The sequence below is a fragment of the Drosophila elegans genome, unplaced genomic scaffold (assembly GCF_018152505.1).
Source record: "Drosophila elegans isolate 14027-0461.03 unplaced genomic scaffold, ASM1815250v1 contig_476, whole genome shotgun sequence".
In the NCBI taxonomy this organism is placed as follows: domain Eukaryota; kingdom Metazoa; phylum Arthropoda; class Insecta; order Diptera; family Drosophilidae; genus Drosophila; species Drosophila elegans.
Window position 1 is genome coordinate 21683072 of NW_024545863.1, and position 17898 is coordinate 21700969.

Genomic DNA, 17898 nt, shown 5'->3' on the forward strand with positions numbered 1-17898 from the left:
CAATGGCAATGATCAAAGTCTCAGTTGAGTTACCCAATAATTTTTTATTAAGATTAGTGTAAGAATATACGTTAAATCTCCGCATTCTGCATTGCAGGTGGTGCAGATGCTGCAGGTGCCATACCCACCGAACTGGCTGTTGTGCTCATAAGACTTATAACTCCGCAGGCAATTGCCGGACCCACAGAGTTCTCCTCGTTTTGATAGGCCAATGGATTTGGCATTATCTGGAGGGAGGAGGAAAATACCTCCGCATTCAGAGCCGTGTTCAGATCAATTGCCTTGCTGTGGATCACAATGGAGCGTCCAACGATTCCATTGATGCCAAACAATTGGAGGTAAATACTTTGGAAAACCGCCGAAATACTGCCATCATCTTTGGTGTCCACATTGCCGAGCTGTGCGAATAGATAATTAAGATATTTTTTATGATTCTAGATAAGGAGTTAAAAAAAAATACTTACGAAATTATTGGGAAACTGACCGCCCGTGGACTTACAACCATCGCTCAGGTCTCCGAAGGTGTGGATATGTAGAGCATGTTTACCAGGTGGTAATCCCGTCACATTAATTGTCACCTTGATGTCCGAGTTGTAAGGAAGCTGAATAAAGGATATCATGCCGGCCACGCTAGCTCCCTCCCCGTCGCCCATCAACTTAGCACCCGCCTGCCATTGGGGCACCAACTGCTGGAAGAATTGGATGGTAGCAGTAGTTTTATACGGCTTTATAGATAAGGTAGTAGTAGGAGTTAATTAATTGTGGGTAATTAATTGTGGGTAGACATGATCTTGAGTCACTGAACTGACTAAAACTAACTGTTTTCTACTTTGTTATATTTTTAAGTATAAGTTTTATGAAGTTGATACTTATTACCACACAATAATATATATACCAAATCAACTTATCTCAGAACAATATTTAAAATAGCTTTTAAATAAAATATGTCTGATAAACTTAAATAAATATAAAACTATAATTCAAGATCAAACTGATTAAACTATTTAAGTCATGATACATAATGTACCTTTAAAAACTGTAGCATATCATATCCAATTAGTATCTAATCCAATATCATTAAACAATTAAATACTAGTGGCCAAAAATATGTGAATAGGGGAAATACAATTCTATTCATTATAACTGTATTTGGGACTTTGTGGAAAAACCGTCACACAAAAGAAATAATGAATAGTTTGCTAAATGACTGTGCAATTTAGCAATTAGTTTGTAAATTAAAACAAAAAAAAAGAGTGCTAAAACTTGTTAAATACTCACATAGGTGTACCCCAAATACGAAGGTTGAGGTGGCAGCAGTGGTCCCAGGAGTCCAGCAGCTCCTGGAATACCCACAGGACCTCCGAGTGGCACGGTCAGCCGCTCGTACCGCTTCACTTTGGTGCCGGAAACCACTTTGATTCCATCATCGAAGAGGGTCATATTCACCGGACGCAGACGATCCAGCAGATTTTGTGCACTGCCAGGCACAAAAATGCCACCATAGCCAATTACCAACGCCAAAATCAGTTTAACGAGCATTTTATGCCTATTTGACTTGAAATAATAATATTTAAATCGAATGTGGAGAACGCTAGACCTCTCGGATCCGGGGCTTCGGTTGAACTGATCCATGCGCCCAGAACTCGGCTCATCTATGATGACTTCGACATGGTTTTCACGCTGATTGACCACGTTAATTGTCGCCGTCTCTGTGGCCCGAAGTGGTGGCGATATAGACAGATATATAGCCGGCACATTTGATGACTAGATTGGACACTAATGGCAGTCGAGTGTCGCGTGTGTCTGATGCTTGGTTACCTGGCCCATGGGCGTACTTCTTGCGACGATTGGGGGCAAGATCACCTCAAGATTGAGATTTTCAAAAGCGGTTGACAAATCAATATTGTCATTACATTGAAAATTCCCTTTTTTTCATTCAATAATAGATATTTCTGAGAAGCTAATTGATGATAGAAACGGCTTCACAAATAGTTTAATCTTATACCCATTGGCCCTATTATCTGTCGTTCTAATTAATTTGACAATAATAGAAATATAAATTAGCTCACCACCGGCTCATTGAAAGTGAAACACCTAACCCAGATTCCCAAAAGCGCAATTGACACGCGAGATTTGCTGGCAAATAGATGACATATATTAGTTTATTTTTTAAATGGCTGTCCATTTGCAATTATAAACACATTCAATCGGTTTTGCAATAAATAAAACTGGGTTATTCGTGCCGTTAAGGTAAGTTAATGTTAATGGATTATAGGAGGATCAGTCGTTTTAGTTTTCCGTTGTGATGGCTTAGATATCGCAAAAAGGGATCATCGATAGCCGCCACGTTGTCCTCCACGACCTCCTCCTCCACCACCACGTCCGCCCTGCGGATTCCATCCTGTTCCTTGGACACGTCCACTTCCGCTGATCCATTGCTGATCATTTCTTTCCCGGCTGCGATCCCGTTGGTTTTGGTTTTGGTATTGATTCTGATAATGCTGCTGTTGAGGCTGCTGCCAGTTGCCACCTCGTCCGTCGCCGCCACCTCCTCCTCCTCTTCCTCCACCACCACCTCCGCCTCCGCCTCCTCTTCCTCCCCTGAAATTACCTCCACCACCTCGTCCGCCTCCTGGAGGACCACTAGCCCTTTGCTGCTGCCACGAGGGCATCTCTGGTGGCGGAGGAGCATGCTCATTGGCCCGGCCACCACGATCTGGCACCCGTCCAATCACATGCTTCTGGATCTTCGAGGCCGTGTTCTTCCTCACATTCGCCGAGCTGGTCTTCTCAATGATGGCCAGATCCGAGCGAGCGGCCAGCAGGGCTGCCATGTCCGTCTGCTCTCCGCCCACTTTCAGCTGCTCCAGTTCCTTCATCTGGCGATTGAAGCGATCCATGATCTCATTGGAGCGCTGGCGCATGGACTCCGACCACTGGAAGCTCTGGACGGTGGCCTCCAGTCGGGTGGTCATCATCTGGCGGCGCAGATTGTACTCCGCCTCCAGATCGCGATGCAGGGACTCCAGCACGCGCCACTGGCCATCTGTCAGGGGCTTCTTCATCTTTAGCAGGGGTTCGCTGACCACCTGGCGATTGGTCTGCTTCAGGGACTGCTCCAAACGGGGTGTAATCTTCTCGAAAAGAAGTTTCGAATTGATGTTCTTCGGTAGCTCGCCCAGTTGAAGATCCTTGCTTAGGCTTTCCACAATTTGCTGGACATTGGATTCGGTTTTTGAGCGTTTGCAGGGTGGACCCACCACGGGCTGGGACTTTAGAACCATCTTGGTGGTCATTAGTTCGGATGTGAGGTACTCCAGCAGTTGGACCAACGAATCCCGGCCCTGGAAGCGCTGCTCCATGGCTCCCTGTACCAAGCGGCGATATGGGCAGCCCAACTCCGTGAGCAGCAGGGACAACTCGAAGGCAAACTCATCGTTATCCTTCCGGTCGGAACTCACACGCTCATCGGTTTTCCGGAGAACGTGCAGTTCGTGGGCCAGCCAATGTATCACCGCTCGCAGCTCCGGACTTCCGACTCCAGCGTCCAGGGCGCGACTGAGGTTCTCCTGCTGCAGACAGGGTCCTTTGTAGGCCAGCGCCTGCAGGGAATCCACCACGTCCAGTTCCAGCTCCATGTCCTTTGCGAATTTTAAGCTTTTCCTTCAATTGTCAATTTTCCTGCCGGCATGGCAGTGTGGCCGCCGTTTTTTTGCCCGTAATACCAAAACGCCTCGTCAACCCTTTTCGGGTGGCCATTTTTTTTGATACACAAACATGTTCGTTTAGAGCAGACCCAAACCATGATCTAAGGAACTAAAGCCAGTGCTGGAAAGGATTTGTATGTAATTTTAATTATTTAACAGAAATTAAAGGCTGTTCTAAAACAATACATTTCCTAATCGTTTGCTCTAAGTACCAATGTTTTATTACAAATGAAGCTTGAAGGGCTAAAAGAACTATGACCTCTTTTTTTGATTATTTTTTATTTTAAAAATAAACCAATTTTATAAGGCGCAAGCTTAGAATTATTCAAACTTAAATTGTTCTCAAAAAAAAAAAAACAATATTAGTAAAACTCCTCAACTTTAAATAAGAATTGTGTCGAAGTTACCAAATTAAAACAAACTCAATGTATATTTACTTTTACATAACTTCATTTATTGTAGTTTACCAATTTCAATATATATCATATATTTATGTATATATAATTTATATTTATAAGTATAGTATATATGTATGTATTTTTGTTTTGTAAAGCAGGAAGTTTTAGGATTCGCATGAGTCGCACCTTTGGTGCCCACAAAAATCGTACATTTTTCTTTTGCGTTTTTTTTTAGGTTTCTCTTTTCTATACATACAACATTGATGTACTTAAAATGAACACACACATTTAGCTATATAATGTATACATAATAATATTCAGTTACTTAATGTCCTACAAAAGTGGTACTAAACTTAAATAGAAACAAGTGAATCAAGAAAGCAAGGAAAGTTGATTAATGCAAGAAACACAAACATTTTTCTCTCCTCTAGGACAATGATAAAAATGGCACAAAAGTAAAGTTCCGCTGGAAAAGCCACAAAGGCAAGGGGCAAGGACCGATCTGACCGAGCTGACTTAGGTGAAGCTGTACTGATTATCGACGGCTCTTCCGGTGCACTCGGCTCCACCATTGGATCCCGATCCACCTACTGCCCCACCGCTGTTGTTGCCACCGTCGCTTGGGTGCCGGTTACTGGACGCTCCCGCCTGATGATGGGCGGCTGCCTGGAGGGAGGCGTTCGAGGCCCGCAGGTGCGGCTGATCCAAAAAGTTCTGGGCCGACGGCGGCGATCCGTGCACTGTTAGCGTTGTGGGATCCAAATGGAAATAGACTTGCTCCGGAAAAAAGACGTGTGTTGGCTCCTGTGGCAGTTCGATTTCATTTGTCTTTAGGCGAACACTCAGATTCATGGTAATCACTTCGTTGCACTGTTGGGCGGAAAGATTGAAGGAGGTTCAATTAGCCGGGGTCATTTTTCAAGGCGGTCTGGGGGTGTGTGGTGAAACATGAAGCATGCAACAATCAAATCAAGCATTCAAACTAAACACAGAATAACTAAATAAAATATTAGGTATTTGGAACAAAGAGTATCCTTTTTAATGAAAATATACAAAATTACAATTATATTTTGTTTTTAAATATAATTGAGGCAAGATGTAATAGTGAAATAGACTACATTTAAATTTTTAGAACTGAGTCACAAATAAAATTACATTACCCATATAATTAATATTTAAAAATTATTATGTTTTCTTAAAAGTTGCAGAAAAATTAATTTTAACGAAATTAAAAAGATTTGTTCGTTAAAAACTTAATGACAAAAATCAGTTCTAATAGAATCTATTGTTACTTTTTTGAGCGTTTGCCTGTACATTTTACTTGAAGGTTTTTAAGAACAGACAGACGTTTACTAAGCTATACATTCATCAGTTCACAGTTCAAACCCCAGTCCAGTTTCAATGAAATGATAAGAACTTAACAGAAATCAAAGTAAAATAAAAAACCATCACTGACACTGAATTGACTCCAAAATTTTGGCTATCTCACATGTCTCGGCGACGGATGGCCACCGCCAGCAGCTCCCGATGCCGTTCCTCCCGCCGCGTTCGATGCCGACGATGATCCCTGACCATTTTCGTGACCATTTTCGTGTCCGTGGCCGTGTCCGTTTCCATTTCCGTTGGCCGAAAGATCATTGAGCTGGCCGGAATCGTGAGATGCCGTCGCCGATGGATCGTTCAGTCTGCTGTGTGAGTGCACCCATTCGGTGAGGGTCACATCCGAAGTGCCGCCCGATTCCAGTGGTATCGGATTGTGGCGGAAATGTTCGAGCATCTCCTGGATCGAGGGAAACCAGAGGTGCTGCACCCTGCACTGTCCCTTTTCCGAGATCGTGAGCCGCAAGTGCTTGGCTCGACCCTGGAAGTTGAAGGTGAGGACAAACTCTCCGCGGCGCGTTTCGCTTTGCCGCACCAAGAAGTATCCATGTCCGGCCGCGTCCGAGTGGAGAACCATGCGGGCCGCCTCGGATCGCGTCAGTGTGCCATGGAACCAGGGGAACACGCTCATTTCGGCCGTCAGATCCGCCACATCCGCATCGTTGTCGGTGCCCTCGATGCCATCGAAGTTGCTGGAGGCGGAGAGACGCTGTTCACCTCGATGCGGTCGCACGGGTATATCCGGTGGACCGGAGGGCGGTGTGGTGCCCAGCTCGTTGATGACATTCAATTCGCTGGCGGAAGTGGCACCTCCCTGACCCAAAGCGCTATCCGCGGACAGGGACGAAGCGAGCGGTGCTCCTCCGCCGGCCAGGTTTCCGTTGGATCCACCTTGCTGGTGGTACTGGGGATTCTGTACGGCCCCGATGGGATTGGGACTCGGATTCGTGGGCGACGTTTGCATGGCGGACGCCATCACGCCATCCGATTCAATCATTGGCTGCTGCGTGGGCGGCGTGCGCATGCAGTAGCGTATGGTGGCCAGCCAGCTGCGCATCTCCTCGGCGCTCTCCGCCTCAATCACATACTCCATGTTGTTGTCCGCCTTCAGGACGAACGTATTGAGCCTGTCCGGCATTTCCAGGGCCGTCGTCTCGCGTGCCTCGGAGATGAGGAAACAGAAGACGCCACTGCGCGGCTTTGTCGCCTTGTGGGGTGTGTAAAACTCGAGCATGTAGCCACCCACGGCCTTGACCAGCACCAGTCGGCACTTCTCCCACTTCTGGGAGCCCGTCGGCTGGTCGAGACTCTCCGGCGTCAGGTTGTTCACGGTGCCCTCCTTGCGGCACTCGACCACGATCTTGGCCAGCTTCGTCTTGCTCTGCTTGCCGCTGCCGTCCACGTCATCCGAGTTTTTGTGGAAGAAGGCCTGCAGCAATGAGAACTTGGACAGTTAAAAGAAATCGAAACTATATAGTCGGAGTGACCGACTATTTAAAAACCTGATATTCAAAGCAAAATCAAATGATTTTCTTAACCATTTACTGCAATTGTCCAACAAGCTTATATGAACTTAAAACATTTTGGTGTTGTATTTCTATTTAATTGAATACAATTTTATTAAAACTACATTTTTTCCTGACTACATTTTATATTAATTACATAAAAAAGTAGAACAAATGCCCCTTTAAGTAAAGACTAATCAGAATTATGCGTTAAATGCAAAGAATGCCAAAGTGAATGTGCTTATCTGGCATACCTATAATTCGTGATTCTGTCCGTAATAATTATCTCACCGACACTCAACAGTTGCGATCAGAATTCAAGACACGTCTCCATTGAAAACAATGTTCGTCAGACATTTGTTAAAGAAATAAATCCCAATTAAAAACTTTAAAGGATATGAATACCACATGGTACTAAAATCTTATGAAAAATCAAACTAAGCAAAGAGTATCTCTTGTGATTTGAAAGACTCAGAGTACATTCCTCCCTTTTTAGCACAAACTCACCTTTCCCTTGCGCAGTCCTTTAAACGAAAGTCGCCTTAGTAGGGACTTTGAGAGCAGACGTGGTACCTCGTGCTCCTCCTCGAAGTCCAGCGATCCCACGCCCGATTTCAGGGTACTGCGTCGCCGGAAAAACTCCGTGTCATAGTGGGCCGAAAAGGATTCGACGAATTTCTGGGCAAAGCTGCGATGCTGAATGTTCCTTGCCTCCTCCGGCGGCAGATTCCCATTGATGTATGTGATGCAGGCCTTGGCGAAATCCGAAGCAGCCACCCTGGCATGCCGTTCGCAGAACTCCTCCCAACTGGTGCCGCCGTAGGCGTAGGAGGACACTCCCATGGCGTTTCCCGTGCCAATTGGTGCGGGTATGAGGTCACTGCCTCCTGCAATCGCTGCTGCTGCTGCTGCGGCTGAAGATCCCAGGTTGTGATGACTACTGGCCGACGTGGGACCAATATACCCGCCTGCGCTAAAGGCGCTCGAATTGGCCCCTGTGCTGTTGCCACCCATTTGGCCAGGTGGTTCCCAATCCCGATCTCGCTGCTCCTGCTGTTGCCGCTGCCGGTTAAGGTTCAGTTTGCCGCACGAGTTACCCAGCTGGATTTCGTTTCAAAAGAGCTAAAAAAGGAGACAAAACCAAGGTGTTGCGGGTTAGTCATTTGGGATTCTGGGGAAAAAAAAGGGAGCTCATATCTCTTTACAGCATTCTTTAAACAAAGACATTTGCTGTTGGCTATAAAAATATATATTAATAAGATCTCTCTACACAGAAAGTACATTTAAAACAGTATGATGACCATTTTAAAGAGTATCCCTTTTTTAATTTGTCATATTTATTTTTAATTTAAGTTATTGCAATAATCAAATATTTTAATTTAATGTATTTTTTTATTTTATTAAAAAATTAAATGGAACCACAATAAATGCAAAAGTCTGTGGTAAGGATAAAATAATATTGTAAACTTGCTTAAATCTTTGAGTAATAAACATTACTTTTACGCTACTAAGACAGTTATGCTTAAAAATTTAGATGAATCCAGCGAATAGGTGAACCACACGATTTATAGAAGGAAATCTTAAAAAAGATAAGTCAGCATTATCTACTCCATTTCCGATTCTCTGACTCACAGGATTAAAGCTTTCAGCGAAAAGAGGGAATTTAAGCAATTTTTGCTTTAGGAAACTTGAAAGTCATTTAATAAAAAAGACCAAGTAACTTTTTTGTAAGAAATAATTTTTTTGTTAGATTTTATTCGGTTTTTATACCCTTGCAGAGGGTATTATAATTTCAGTCAGAAGTTTGCAACGCAGTGAAGGAGACATCTCCGACCCTATAAAGTATATATATTCTTGATCAGCATCACTAGGCGAGTCGATCTAGCCATGTCCGTCTGTCCGTCCGTCTGTCCGTCTGTCCGTCTGTCCGTCCGTTTATATGCAAACTAGTCTCTCAGTTTTAAAGCTATCTGCATGAAGCTTTCCCAAAAGTTGTCTTTCTATTGCAGGTAGTATATAAGTCGGAACGAGCCAGATCGGACGACTATAGCATATAGCTCCCATAGGAACAATCGGAAAAATAAATGAAAAAAAATTATAACTTTGCTGTTTTTTAATTTTTTGTTTAGTTCTTCGACATATAGCAATAGTTATATATTTCAGAATTATGGTTTAAATTTCATCAAAATCGGACGACTATAGCATATAGCCCCCATAGGAACAATCGGAAAAATAATTGAAAAAAAATTATAACTTTGCTGTTTTTTAATTTTTTGTTTTGTTCTTCGACATAAAGCAATGGTTAAATATTTCAGAATTATGGTAAAAATTTCATCAAAATCGGACGACTATAGCATATAGCTCCCATAGGAACAATCGGAAAAATAAATGAAAAAAATTATAACTTTTCTGTTTTTTAATTTTTTGTTTAATTCTTCGACATTTAGTAATGGTTAAATATTTTCGATTTACGGTTTAAATTTCATCAAAGTCGGACGACTATATCATATAGCTCCCATAGGAACAATCGGAGAAATAAATGAAAAAAAATTATAACTTTTCTGTTTTTTAATTTTTTGTTTAGTTCTTCGACATTTAGTAATGGTTAAATATTTCCAATTTACGGTTTAAGTTTCATCAAAGTCGGACGACTATATCATATAGCTCCCATAGGAACAATAAAAATATATAAAATAACTATCAAATAATTGAGCTGCAAATCATCATAGCTTCAATGTTTTTAAACTTATACGCAAGTAAATTATAATTTTAATGTTTTCAAAAATGTTTAATTCTTGCAATAGCTGCAAGGGTATATGAACTTCGGCTTGCCGAAGTTTGCTTTCTTTCTTGTTTTTGCATAATTCCGTCTTATCAATGGCGACTTTTTACAACTTTTTGTTTTTGGTGTGGGATGGATTTTCAAAGATCCGTCTTATTTTTTTTTGCATACCTCTAGTTTTAAGTTTTTAATAGGCATATGTTTAAACATTTAATAGTTATAAAATATGCCATTTAAACAACAAACTTTTAGACCTGTATTTTTTAAAATTTTCAAACCTTGAAATTTGTTTAAGAACTTATGTACATATATTTTTTAACAAAAAAATGATTTTAGCTTTACTTAAGTTTATAAAATGTATTTAAAATGGCATTCCTTTTCAAAAAACACAAACAATATAATGAACATTTGCTAAACGCTTCCGTAACATATTCACATTTATGTAATGTGTATTACGCATGTTTGAACATTACATTAAGTAACGCGTATTTTCAGAGCCACAATTAATCCTTTTTCTCGGCAATTAAAAACAAACGAAAACAAACTTGCGGCGTAGCCGACGCACACAAACACAAAGGCAAACACACACATACCCAACTGCGCGGTCGTGAAAAATTTCCCACAGGAATTTCCACGCCTACGTCAGATCGCAATATGCGCCAGGAAAATGCTTCTAATATCACAATCTATTGGGTTTACATAAACCATTTAACATTTGAAATAACTCACTTTTCGGTTTAACTATTATCTAAATGCACGGCATCTTTTTTAACATTTATTTTTCTACACAAATTGCATGTTATCTCGCTCACACATCCGCTCAAAATATTCTTTTGCGTTGTTGTTGTTGCGCGTAAATGGAAATTGAAAACTTAAAATTACTACTTAATTAGCACATACACTGAGTATATTTAAAACGTACTCGTCGACCGCAAGTTTTGATTGAGTTACCGCTTGGTTGCAATATTATTTATCACTGATTTGTTTGTTTTTTTCAATTTAAAACGAAAAAACCTCGAGCGTGAAAATAGCAATTACTCGTTACTCTCTCGTTTAGTGTGACCGCTGCGCGGAAGACAAAAATGACTTTACAAATCACAAACCAGAAGGTGGAAAACTTAAATAACGCGACGTTGGTGTGAAACTTTGGAACATGGTTAGCATAGACTCCAGCCCAGTGTAGAACATAACAATTGTATAAGGTGGAAAACTTAAATACGGCGAGGTTGGTGGGAAAGTTTGGAACATTGTTAGCATAGACACAAACCCTGCGGAGAACATAACAATTGTACAGTTCGCTTAAAACTGTAACTAGTGTGGCGGCCAAATATGTATTGATTTAAAACTCTTAAAAATAGTTTAGTAAATTTAAATGATCTAAAACAAAATAAGATAAAATTATTTTATACATCTGCCATTTATCTATGATTACTCCCAAGTAATTCTATTTATAAATGAAAACAAAAATATTTCAGTGCTGTGTTAAATAAAAAAACTACAATGCATTTGGTTAAATCTCACATTTTTATTGTTTCTATACGTTTCGAAATTGCATTTACTTAAAATTACTATGTAACTTTCGTTTCCATATGCATACAGTAATTATATTTTGTTAGCCGCATTAATAGTAAATAATTAAAAATCTTGAAACTTAATTTTTGTGAAACACACGCAGTGCAACAGTTGTTGTATATCATTTATTTATTGTTTGCAACGAACACATGCAATTTGGCAAAACATTATTATGGTTGCGAGTTTAGTGTGGGGAAAATTCAGGAAAAAGAGAAGGAAATCGAAGGACGGAAATGGACATGTGAAACGGAAACGAATAGCGAATAAATGTGTATGAAGGCGAGCTTACTAACTATTATTTGTTGCATGGTGGTTTGTTATCAATACACATACGTAGATATCCATAGTTATGCATACGTTAACTTAAGTATTTACAGAACATACTGCCCGGAACAGATTTCGAGTGGATGTGTGGTTGAAATTCGAATCTCAAACGGTCTTCTAGTCTTTTCGCTATCGTTTCGCGTATTCGCTTACAGAGATATTAGTAATGCCTAAGAACTGTAACTAATATTTAGCTTGATCTTTGCCCTACTTGCTTATTATCTGCATGATTGGAGACTTTAAAGCCGATTTGAATGAACTCGTGTATGTCGTATATATATATGTGAATATATAAAACCTTTCCGCTTAGGCTAAAAACTATATTTATTCGGTTTTTGCTTTTATTTCACTAAGAAAACGAGGTTAACCCTAACTTAAAACCAAACTTAGTTAAGTTGAGTTAAAAAATACATACTCAATACGTTATTTAAGAGACAAACGTTAGTATTAGATCTTGTGTGTGTGTTTTTCACGTTGTTTGTTTTTGTTTTTCTTTGCTTTTAGATAGAGTACACTCAGACTTCCAATTGTTTTGATGGTTGTTGCGCGATAAACGGCTCGCTCCACATGCGCCTCAGGTCGCCCTGCAAGAGAAGACAATACAGCACTATAGATATCGAACCGGGTTTATTGGGAGATTGACAGCACCTTCAGATAGGCCATCAGCAAGAGAGGCAATAACGTAAAGGGCACCAGATAAAGCAGGGCTGGCTGAGCCGCCTTGAAGACCTCGGAGCTGACCGTCGCCGTTAGCAGACCCAAGAAATAACTGCAATGAATTGGGAATTTTTTATTCATTTATGTTCATATTAAAAACATATTTAGTTCAATAAACTATTCTTTTTTTGATTTTACTAACCGTCTGTTAGGGGTAAAGTTTTATTTTAAGTCTAAAGAATCAGAAAAGCAAACTTTTCAAATTCTTTTTACAAAGCTACAGTTTTTCAAATTCCGCTCACTCTTCTTAAGTATTTCTTTCTTCTTATTGTTTGAAATTTTTTTTCTAAGCCCCATTTATTTTTCTAAAATATTACTTTCTTCTTATTGTTTCAAAACGAAATTTGTGGGGATTGTTTAATTTGTCTTTCCGTTCAAATCATTAGAAAATTTCTTATTTGTTGATATAGTATCGTTTTTAAAAGACACAATTACAGTTCGAATTTTAATTTCAGTTTTGAGAAACTCTCAAGCACTAAAATATCCCCCTAAGATTTAATTTGGCTTTGAGTTTGAGTTTAATGTATGCGATTCCTTAGCATTTGGGGTAAGCCTACTGTCTATAAGAACCTCCTTGAATTTCCATTATTTCTTTTTGTTTAACAACTTACCCCAGTAAGGAACAATGAAAGTATGTCAGCCGGGAGCCAACTCCCCTGGGTGGCGACAATGTGGGATCCGATGTGACGCCCTGCGCCTTCTTGTACGCATCGTACCGCAGGACGAAGCACAGCAGCAGTCCCGGCATCACCACATCCCCCAATCCCAGCATGGAGAAGTGGCCCGTGTTGTGGAGGCTGGGGAAAACGAGCTTTCCGGGCAGGTTCAGCTTCGGTGTATCCCGCACAATTCCGCCCAGATGCAACTTTCGAGCCACGATGCCAACTGGATTATCGGCGGGTCGCGTGGCCACCTTGACCATCACGTTGGTGCTGAATATGTACGAGGAGAGGAATACCCAGAAGACGTCGTAGATGAGCAGACCGGTCAACAGCAGCGTGGACACCTTTAGACTGGGTAAACGCACAAATGCAATGAAGGCCACACACAGGCCCATTCCCATTGCTGGAGAAATGAAGAAAATGTTGTCAAGAGAACTTCAATGTTTGATTTTAAAGCCTTCGTACCATCCATCAGCAGCCAGTGTCCGGTGAGCACCCAGATGCACACAATAGACACTGAAAGCGTAAAGCTAAAGAGCTCCGCTGCCGTGAAGCGACCACAGATTCCGAAGGAGAATCGCTTTCCATCCGTGCACGGCCGAATGATGTACTGGCACATGGGCAGCAGCAAGAAGGCCAGCGCCACGGTGGCAATAACTGCGGATAAAGAATCGTAATTATAATAAGGGAAATTCAAAAACTATAAATAAGTGAACAATTAAGATTTTTTCATGTCAAAAACTGAACCTTTATTAGTCAATTCTTATATTTTGACCTAGTTTATCAATCGTATACAAAAAAAAAAATAGAAAAACAAATAAATAAATAATTTGTCATTTAGTGGGGTTCAGATATAGATATAGGTATCATTTCAGAGGTACTCACTTGCTGTGCAGACGGCAAAAAGTAGCTGCATGGAGTCGAAAAAGAAGAACATGATGAGCAGTGAGATGGAAGCTCCAAGCGGCAAACACAGGGCATGCATCGTGTCCAAGGTGGCGAATTTGTCCGCTGTGAAATACAGATCTGAAATTTATAAAACATTCCTTATGCTTTTAAGGCAACTTCACACATACTTGGTTCCTTCTCGACGGGTTCGCCGGTCAGAAGGTTGGTCATCGATTCATTTCGCTTCTTTTGCTCCCGCTCGCGGGCCTCCTGCTCGATGTTTAGCGACCGGAAGCTGCCGTAGACGATCAGCAGCATCGATATGAGGCAGGTGGAGACCCGTGACGAGTCCATTACACTCGAGACTGTCCAGTGGAGTTCGCGGTATTCTCCACCGCCCGCTGCCGCTGCACCGCCTCCAAGTTGGCCGGCACCCACAGTTTGTGCTCCCAGACTGCCACCGGCTCCACCATGCGACATGCTCACTCCGGATTTTCCGGATGTGCCTTCTATATCAAAGATATATCGCCGACGATCAGTTTCTGTTGGCTTCTTCGCTTATCGGTCGACCTGCGTTGGGGTTTATCGCGTTTTTATGCACCGCTGCACCGCTGCAATCTAATCTCAAATGAAAAGTGAAATTCGTTTTGTTTTATTGATATAACGATAAGTTTAATATTTGCTGACCTTATCGCTAGTAACCCCCCGTATCTGTTTGTCTTCTTGAGGTTATTTGGACAGCTGCGTTTAGGTTTTCTGAAGCACACACTCCCAAGGTTTATTTTCCACGACTTCGCCTAAAGTCGAGCGCGGAAACCTTGGGGTCAACTTTCACGCACCTCACGAATTAGGCAACGAAAATAATTAGAACGTTCTTTGCACTCAAAACAATTAGTGAAAATGTAATATGAAGAATAGAAAATAAAAAAACTATTCATCAGGAAAAATTAGGTAACATTCATAGAAAAAAAATATTTTTTAAATACACAAAAAAATACATTTAAATGGCTAAAATTTGTTGTAAATATGCATTTTAATATCCCAAACTGAAACTTTAAATACTGCATTCATGTAAATAACGTACGCCAATTTTCAAGAAAAAGGCATTTAATTTCAAAATCATTAAGTATTTTTTAGGAAAGAAAAACAAGCTTTGGAAAAGCTGTAGAAGGCATTCTTAATTAGCTTTATGGTCAATATAAATAAATTATTGATTAGCATGTAACTGGCCCAACGATTTCAAGGTAATAAGAAAAGTAAATTACAATAAACTTTACTACTTGTTAGTCTTGAAATTTTGTAATGTAAACTTCGGGATTCCCTGTAAAACAGAAAATTATTAGCAAAAAAAAAACTAGCTCATATGTTTTTCGAAGAATGTTTACTTTAACGCTTTGTAAATTAGCAGTGGCAATGGAAATGGCATCCAGACACATAAACAAAGATGTGGTCCGTCTATTTATAAAATTTTAATTTTATTTTCCCCATTTCTTCTTTTCTAACATTAAGTAAAGAAACCCAGGAAAGCATTTAATCAAGTTTAGAAATTTATGACGTTTGAGGTGGTACCTACTGTAATTAGATGACAATATGAACTACTATGTAACGGGGAACAGTTTAACTTATAAGGTTAATAAAAAGTTTATACGATTTTTTCTGTGTAGGTAAATAAAATAACAACAACCGGTGTGAGAAAATAACAGATTTTCCGCTTGCGACTTACATGTAGCAATAACAACAATTAACCGACAAGAAGAAGGCCGTAAAAAGCAGTTAAAATAGGAATAAATTATAAGAGCGTTACCCAGTTTTCTATGATGCCAGTTCCATTGTGATTGCAACAAATTCTATAGTATTTTCACACACACACACAAACACACACACACCCACGCAGGGTTGTTGCACTTGGGAAATGGAAATGTTAAGTCGCTGTTATTAGAGCGGCGCTCTGCTAACTTGCTAATAACAAAGCGAGATAGTTGCTAATGACAATAGTGGCACTAAGCGAGTCGGTAGCCAACTTCCTTGGCCACTGTTGTTGTTTCTCTCGTTTTAGTTGTTGTTGCATGTTACCAAGTGCCGTTGCTCGCACTAATTTCTGTTGACTGTTGGCAAATGTAGGTGCATGTGTATTGGTTTTGGTGTTTGTGTAAGGAATGCAAATGATTGAAATATATTTACAGCTGAGACCAACAAATAAGTTGCGACCTACTCCTGTTAATAAAATAAAGCAAAGTTTATTAATTTTGAAAATGGTTATTTTTAATTCTTGCACAAAGTTTTAACAATTTGTTTATTATAGTTTTCTAATCAGTTAACGATGCTAAAATTTTGACCACTATTGTAGTTACATTTGTGTACTTTTCATTCTACGCTTGTGTTGAAGTTTTTCCCTCCCCTTATGGCCCTGTCTCTATCTATTTTCCTCTTTTTTTGTTTTCTGGATGCAACAATTTAAGTTTCCCACACATTGCAATTCCAAGCAGGCGGTGGCGAGGGAGCAAAATTGTTAACGAGCGCTAATTAGAATTAAATTATGTAGCGGGTGTAAAGTTACGCTCTGCAAAGTTGACACAATTTGCGGAGAATTTTCACAGTTTAAAGCGGTTACCGAACATGAGCTACATAATTAGCCAAACTCATTGGAAAATGCCGCTCACATCACACACGTAAACATACACACACACACACACACGCCAACACTTTCTAATTTGAAACGCCCCAGAGTGGGGAACAAACATAAAAATAAAAGAAGTACCAAGCAATTGGCTTTGCTGTAACTGCCCACGACGAATGTGAAAGTGAAATTTGCCAAGATATAGACTCGGAGCGCCGAAAGGGGGGATTTTTAAAGGGGGGCTAATAGGATTATTTTTTTTTTAAATACACGATCAAAACATGATCCAATATTAAGATCGGATTCAAATTCGATATATGTATGTTTCTTTATGACTTAATCATAAAAAAGAAAAGAGCAAATGTTTCAAATAGTTATATGAATACATTACATTTTAATGTTCTTGTTGTTACTAAAGGCAATAAAAAAAAGGATCTTTCCTAAGATCTTAGGAAAACCTTTGAAATCTATATAATTATCTATAAAAAAAATAGTGAGAAATAAAACTTTTTTTTGCACTGAAAGCGGAAAAGCATAAAACAAGTGCGTAAACTGGGCGCAAGTGTGTTTTTTATTATGCAAAAGGGGGAGGGGCTTAGAAAAGACTGGATTGCAGTGCCTGAGAAACTTTTTATACGACTAAAGCTTAGCCTGCGCTTTAAGGTTTTTTTTTCTTTTTTTCCGTTTCGTGTTTGGTTACACTCCACTTCATTCCGTCTCCATTCCACAAAACTCCAACTTCGCTCCACTGCGTAACAAAATTACAAGACACACTCACACTCACATTCACTAAACAACAACAAGGGGTTAGACATGTCTTTAAATTACAGCAAACGAAAAAAATGTAAAACGTATATAGTGCACTCGATATCGATACTCCCCAAAAAAGTTGGGGGACCTTTCGCTTACTTTGCTTTCACATTCACATTCGCGTTTGGCTGTATTTTCCTTGGTTTTTGTTGTCCCTTTGCACCGATTTTCCTTTTCGCGATACAAAGTCTTTGCTACATTTTCACGCGCTTTTCAATTGCCTTGCGAGCCGCTTTTCTTGCACATTTCCACGATCTTCGGCGGTCGCTGCTCTTTAACGTTAGACAGCCATTTTGCATTTATTTCTATTAGTAACTAATGCGGTGCGAAGAGGAGAAGAAACAACAACGAATTAAACATTTGATGAAACGACGACGCTTTAGGCGATTATCGTCTGCGCAGAAGTGTGACCGTCCTGAGAACGTGCGGATATACCACTCAGCCAATAACGGTCGTACTGCGAGGGTGGCGCAGTTTTAAATCAATGGTTTAAATTAAATAGTCTGTTTAGGTAGGGCCGCATTATTGGCATGTTA

At 40.3% G+C, this 17898-nt stretch overlaps 4 protein-coding genes across 14 annotated transcripts; all 4 read right to left on the reverse strand.

The window, feature by feature from the left end:
• Nucleotides 1–24: 24 nt before the first annotated feature.
• LOC108147130 (superoxide dismutase [Cu-Zn], chloroplastic) lies at nt 25–1601 on the reverse strand. 2 transcript variants are annotated; one of them, XM_017273423.2, is made up of 3 exons: nt 1279–1601; nt 465–686; nt 25–398 (listed from the first exon to the last, which is right to left on the reverse strand). In XM_017273423.2, the coding sequence occupies exons 1-3, from the start codon at nt 1537–1539 to the stop codon at nt 72–74; spliced, it is 810 nt and encodes a 269-aa protein (XP_017128912.1). In that variant the 5' UTR covers nt 1540–1601; the 3' UTR covers nt 25–71. The 2 variants fall into 2 exon arrangements, with proteins under 2 accessions (XP_017128912.1, XP_017128910.1); XM_017273421.2 differs by having other exon boundaries at nt 465–689.
• Nucleotides 1602–2132: 531 nt separating this feature from the next.
• LOC108147312 (protein FAM98B) lies at nt 2133–3714 on the reverse strand. Its single transcript, XM_017273735.2, has one exon. It carries the CDS (start codon nt 3636–3638, stop codon nt 2331–2333), a length of 1308 nt encoding a protein of 435 aa, XP_017129224.1. The 5' UTR covers nt 3639–3714; the 3' UTR covers nt 2133–2330.
• A 425-nt stretch (nt 3715–4139) lies between these two features.
• Nucleotides 4140–10825, reverse strand: LOC108147277 (SH2B adapter protein 1). 7 transcript variants are annotated; one of them, XM_041709392.1, is made up of 5 exons: nt 10695–10825; nt 10502–10602; nt 7498–8112; nt 5595–6929; nt 4140–4975 (listed from the first exon to the last, which is right to left on the reverse strand). In XM_041709392.1, exons 3-5 carry the CDS (start codon nt 8002–8004, stop codon nt 4622–4624), a joined length of 2196 nt encoding a protein of 731 aa, XP_041565326.1. In that variant the 5' UTR covers nt 8005–8112; nt 10502–10602; nt 10695–10825; the 3' UTR covers nt 4140–4621. The 7 variants fall into 7 exon arrangements, with proteins under 7 accessions (XP_041565326.1, XP_017129176.1, XP_017129178.1 ...); XM_017273687.2 differs by adding an exon at nt 10366–10445 and having other exon boundaries at nt 10502–10825; XM_017273689.2 differs by lacking the exon at nt 10502–10602.
• Nucleotides 10826–11995: 1170 nt separating this feature from the next.
• LOC108147264 (signal peptide peptidase-like 3) lies at nt 11996–17753 on the reverse strand. 4 transcript variants are annotated; one of them, XM_017273667.2, is made up of 7 exons: nt 17462–17753; nt 14124–14553; nt 13933–14073; nt 13513–13704; nt 12997–13450; nt 12317–12437; nt 11996–12252 (listed from the first exon to the last, which is right to left on the reverse strand). In XM_017273667.2, exons 2-7 carry the CDS (start codon nt 14413–14415, stop codon nt 12184–12186), a joined length of 1269 nt encoding a protein of 422 aa, XP_017129156.1. In that variant the 5' UTR covers nt 14416–14553; nt 17462–17753; the 3' UTR covers nt 11996–12183. The 4 variants fall into 4 exon arrangements, with proteins under 4 accessions (XP_017129156.1, XP_041565283.1, XP_017129158.1 ...); XM_041709349.1 differs by having other exon boundaries at nt 14124–14558; XM_017273669.2 differs by having other exon boundaries at nt 13933–14058; nt 17462–17752.
• Nucleotides 17754–17898: the final 145 nt, after the last annotated feature.

What these genes read in the sequence shown, in the direction of transcription:
- LOC108147130 (XM_017273421.2), bottom strand. Translation starts at nt 1,539, where the DNA reads ATGCTCGTTAAACTGATTTTGGCGTTGGTAATTGGCTATGGTGGCATT. An exon ending in CGTATTTGGGGTACACCTAT is followed by an intron (nt 690 to 1,278) that starts GTGAGTATTTAA and finishes CAATTCTTCCAG; the next exon opens with CAGTTGGTGCCCCAATGGCA. An exon ending in GTCAGTTTCCCAATAATTTC is followed by an intron (nt 399 to 464) that starts GTAAGTATTTTT and finishes CTATTCGCACAG; the next exon opens with CTCGGCAATGTGGACACCAA.
- LOC108147312 (XM_017273735.2), bottom strand. Translation starts at nt 3,638, where the DNA reads ATGGAGCTGGAACTGGACGTGGTGGATTCCCTGCAGGCGCTGGCCTAC.
- LOC108147277 (XM_017273689.2), bottom strand. Translation starts at nt 8,004, where the DNA reads ATGGGTGGCAACAGCACAGGGGCCAATTCGAGCGCCTTTAGCGCAGGC. An exon ending in AAGGACTGCGCAAGGGAAAG is followed by an intron (nt 6,930 to 7,497) that starts GTGAGTTTGTGC and finishes TAACTGTCCAAG; the next exon opens with TTCTCATTGCTGCAGGCCTT. An exon ending in GCCATCCGTCGCCGAGACAT is followed by an intron (nt 4,976 to 5,594) that starts GTGAGATAGCCA and finishes TCCGCCCAACAG; the next exon opens with TGCAACGAAGTGATTACCAT.
- LOC108147264 (XM_017273667.2), bottom strand. Translation starts at nt 14,415, where the DNA reads ATGTCGCATGGTGGAGCCGGTGGCAGTCTGGGAGCACAAACTGTGGGT. An exon ending in TTTTGCCGTCTGCACAGCAA is followed by an intron (nt 13,705 to 13,932) that starts GTGAGTACCTCT and finishes CTTTATCCGCAG; the next exon opens with TTATTGCCACCGTGGCGCTG. An exon ending in ACACTGGCTGCTGATGGATG is followed by an intron (nt 13,451 to 13,512) that starts GTACGAAGGCTT and finishes TCATTTCTCCAG; the next exon opens with CAATGGGAATGGGCCTGTGT.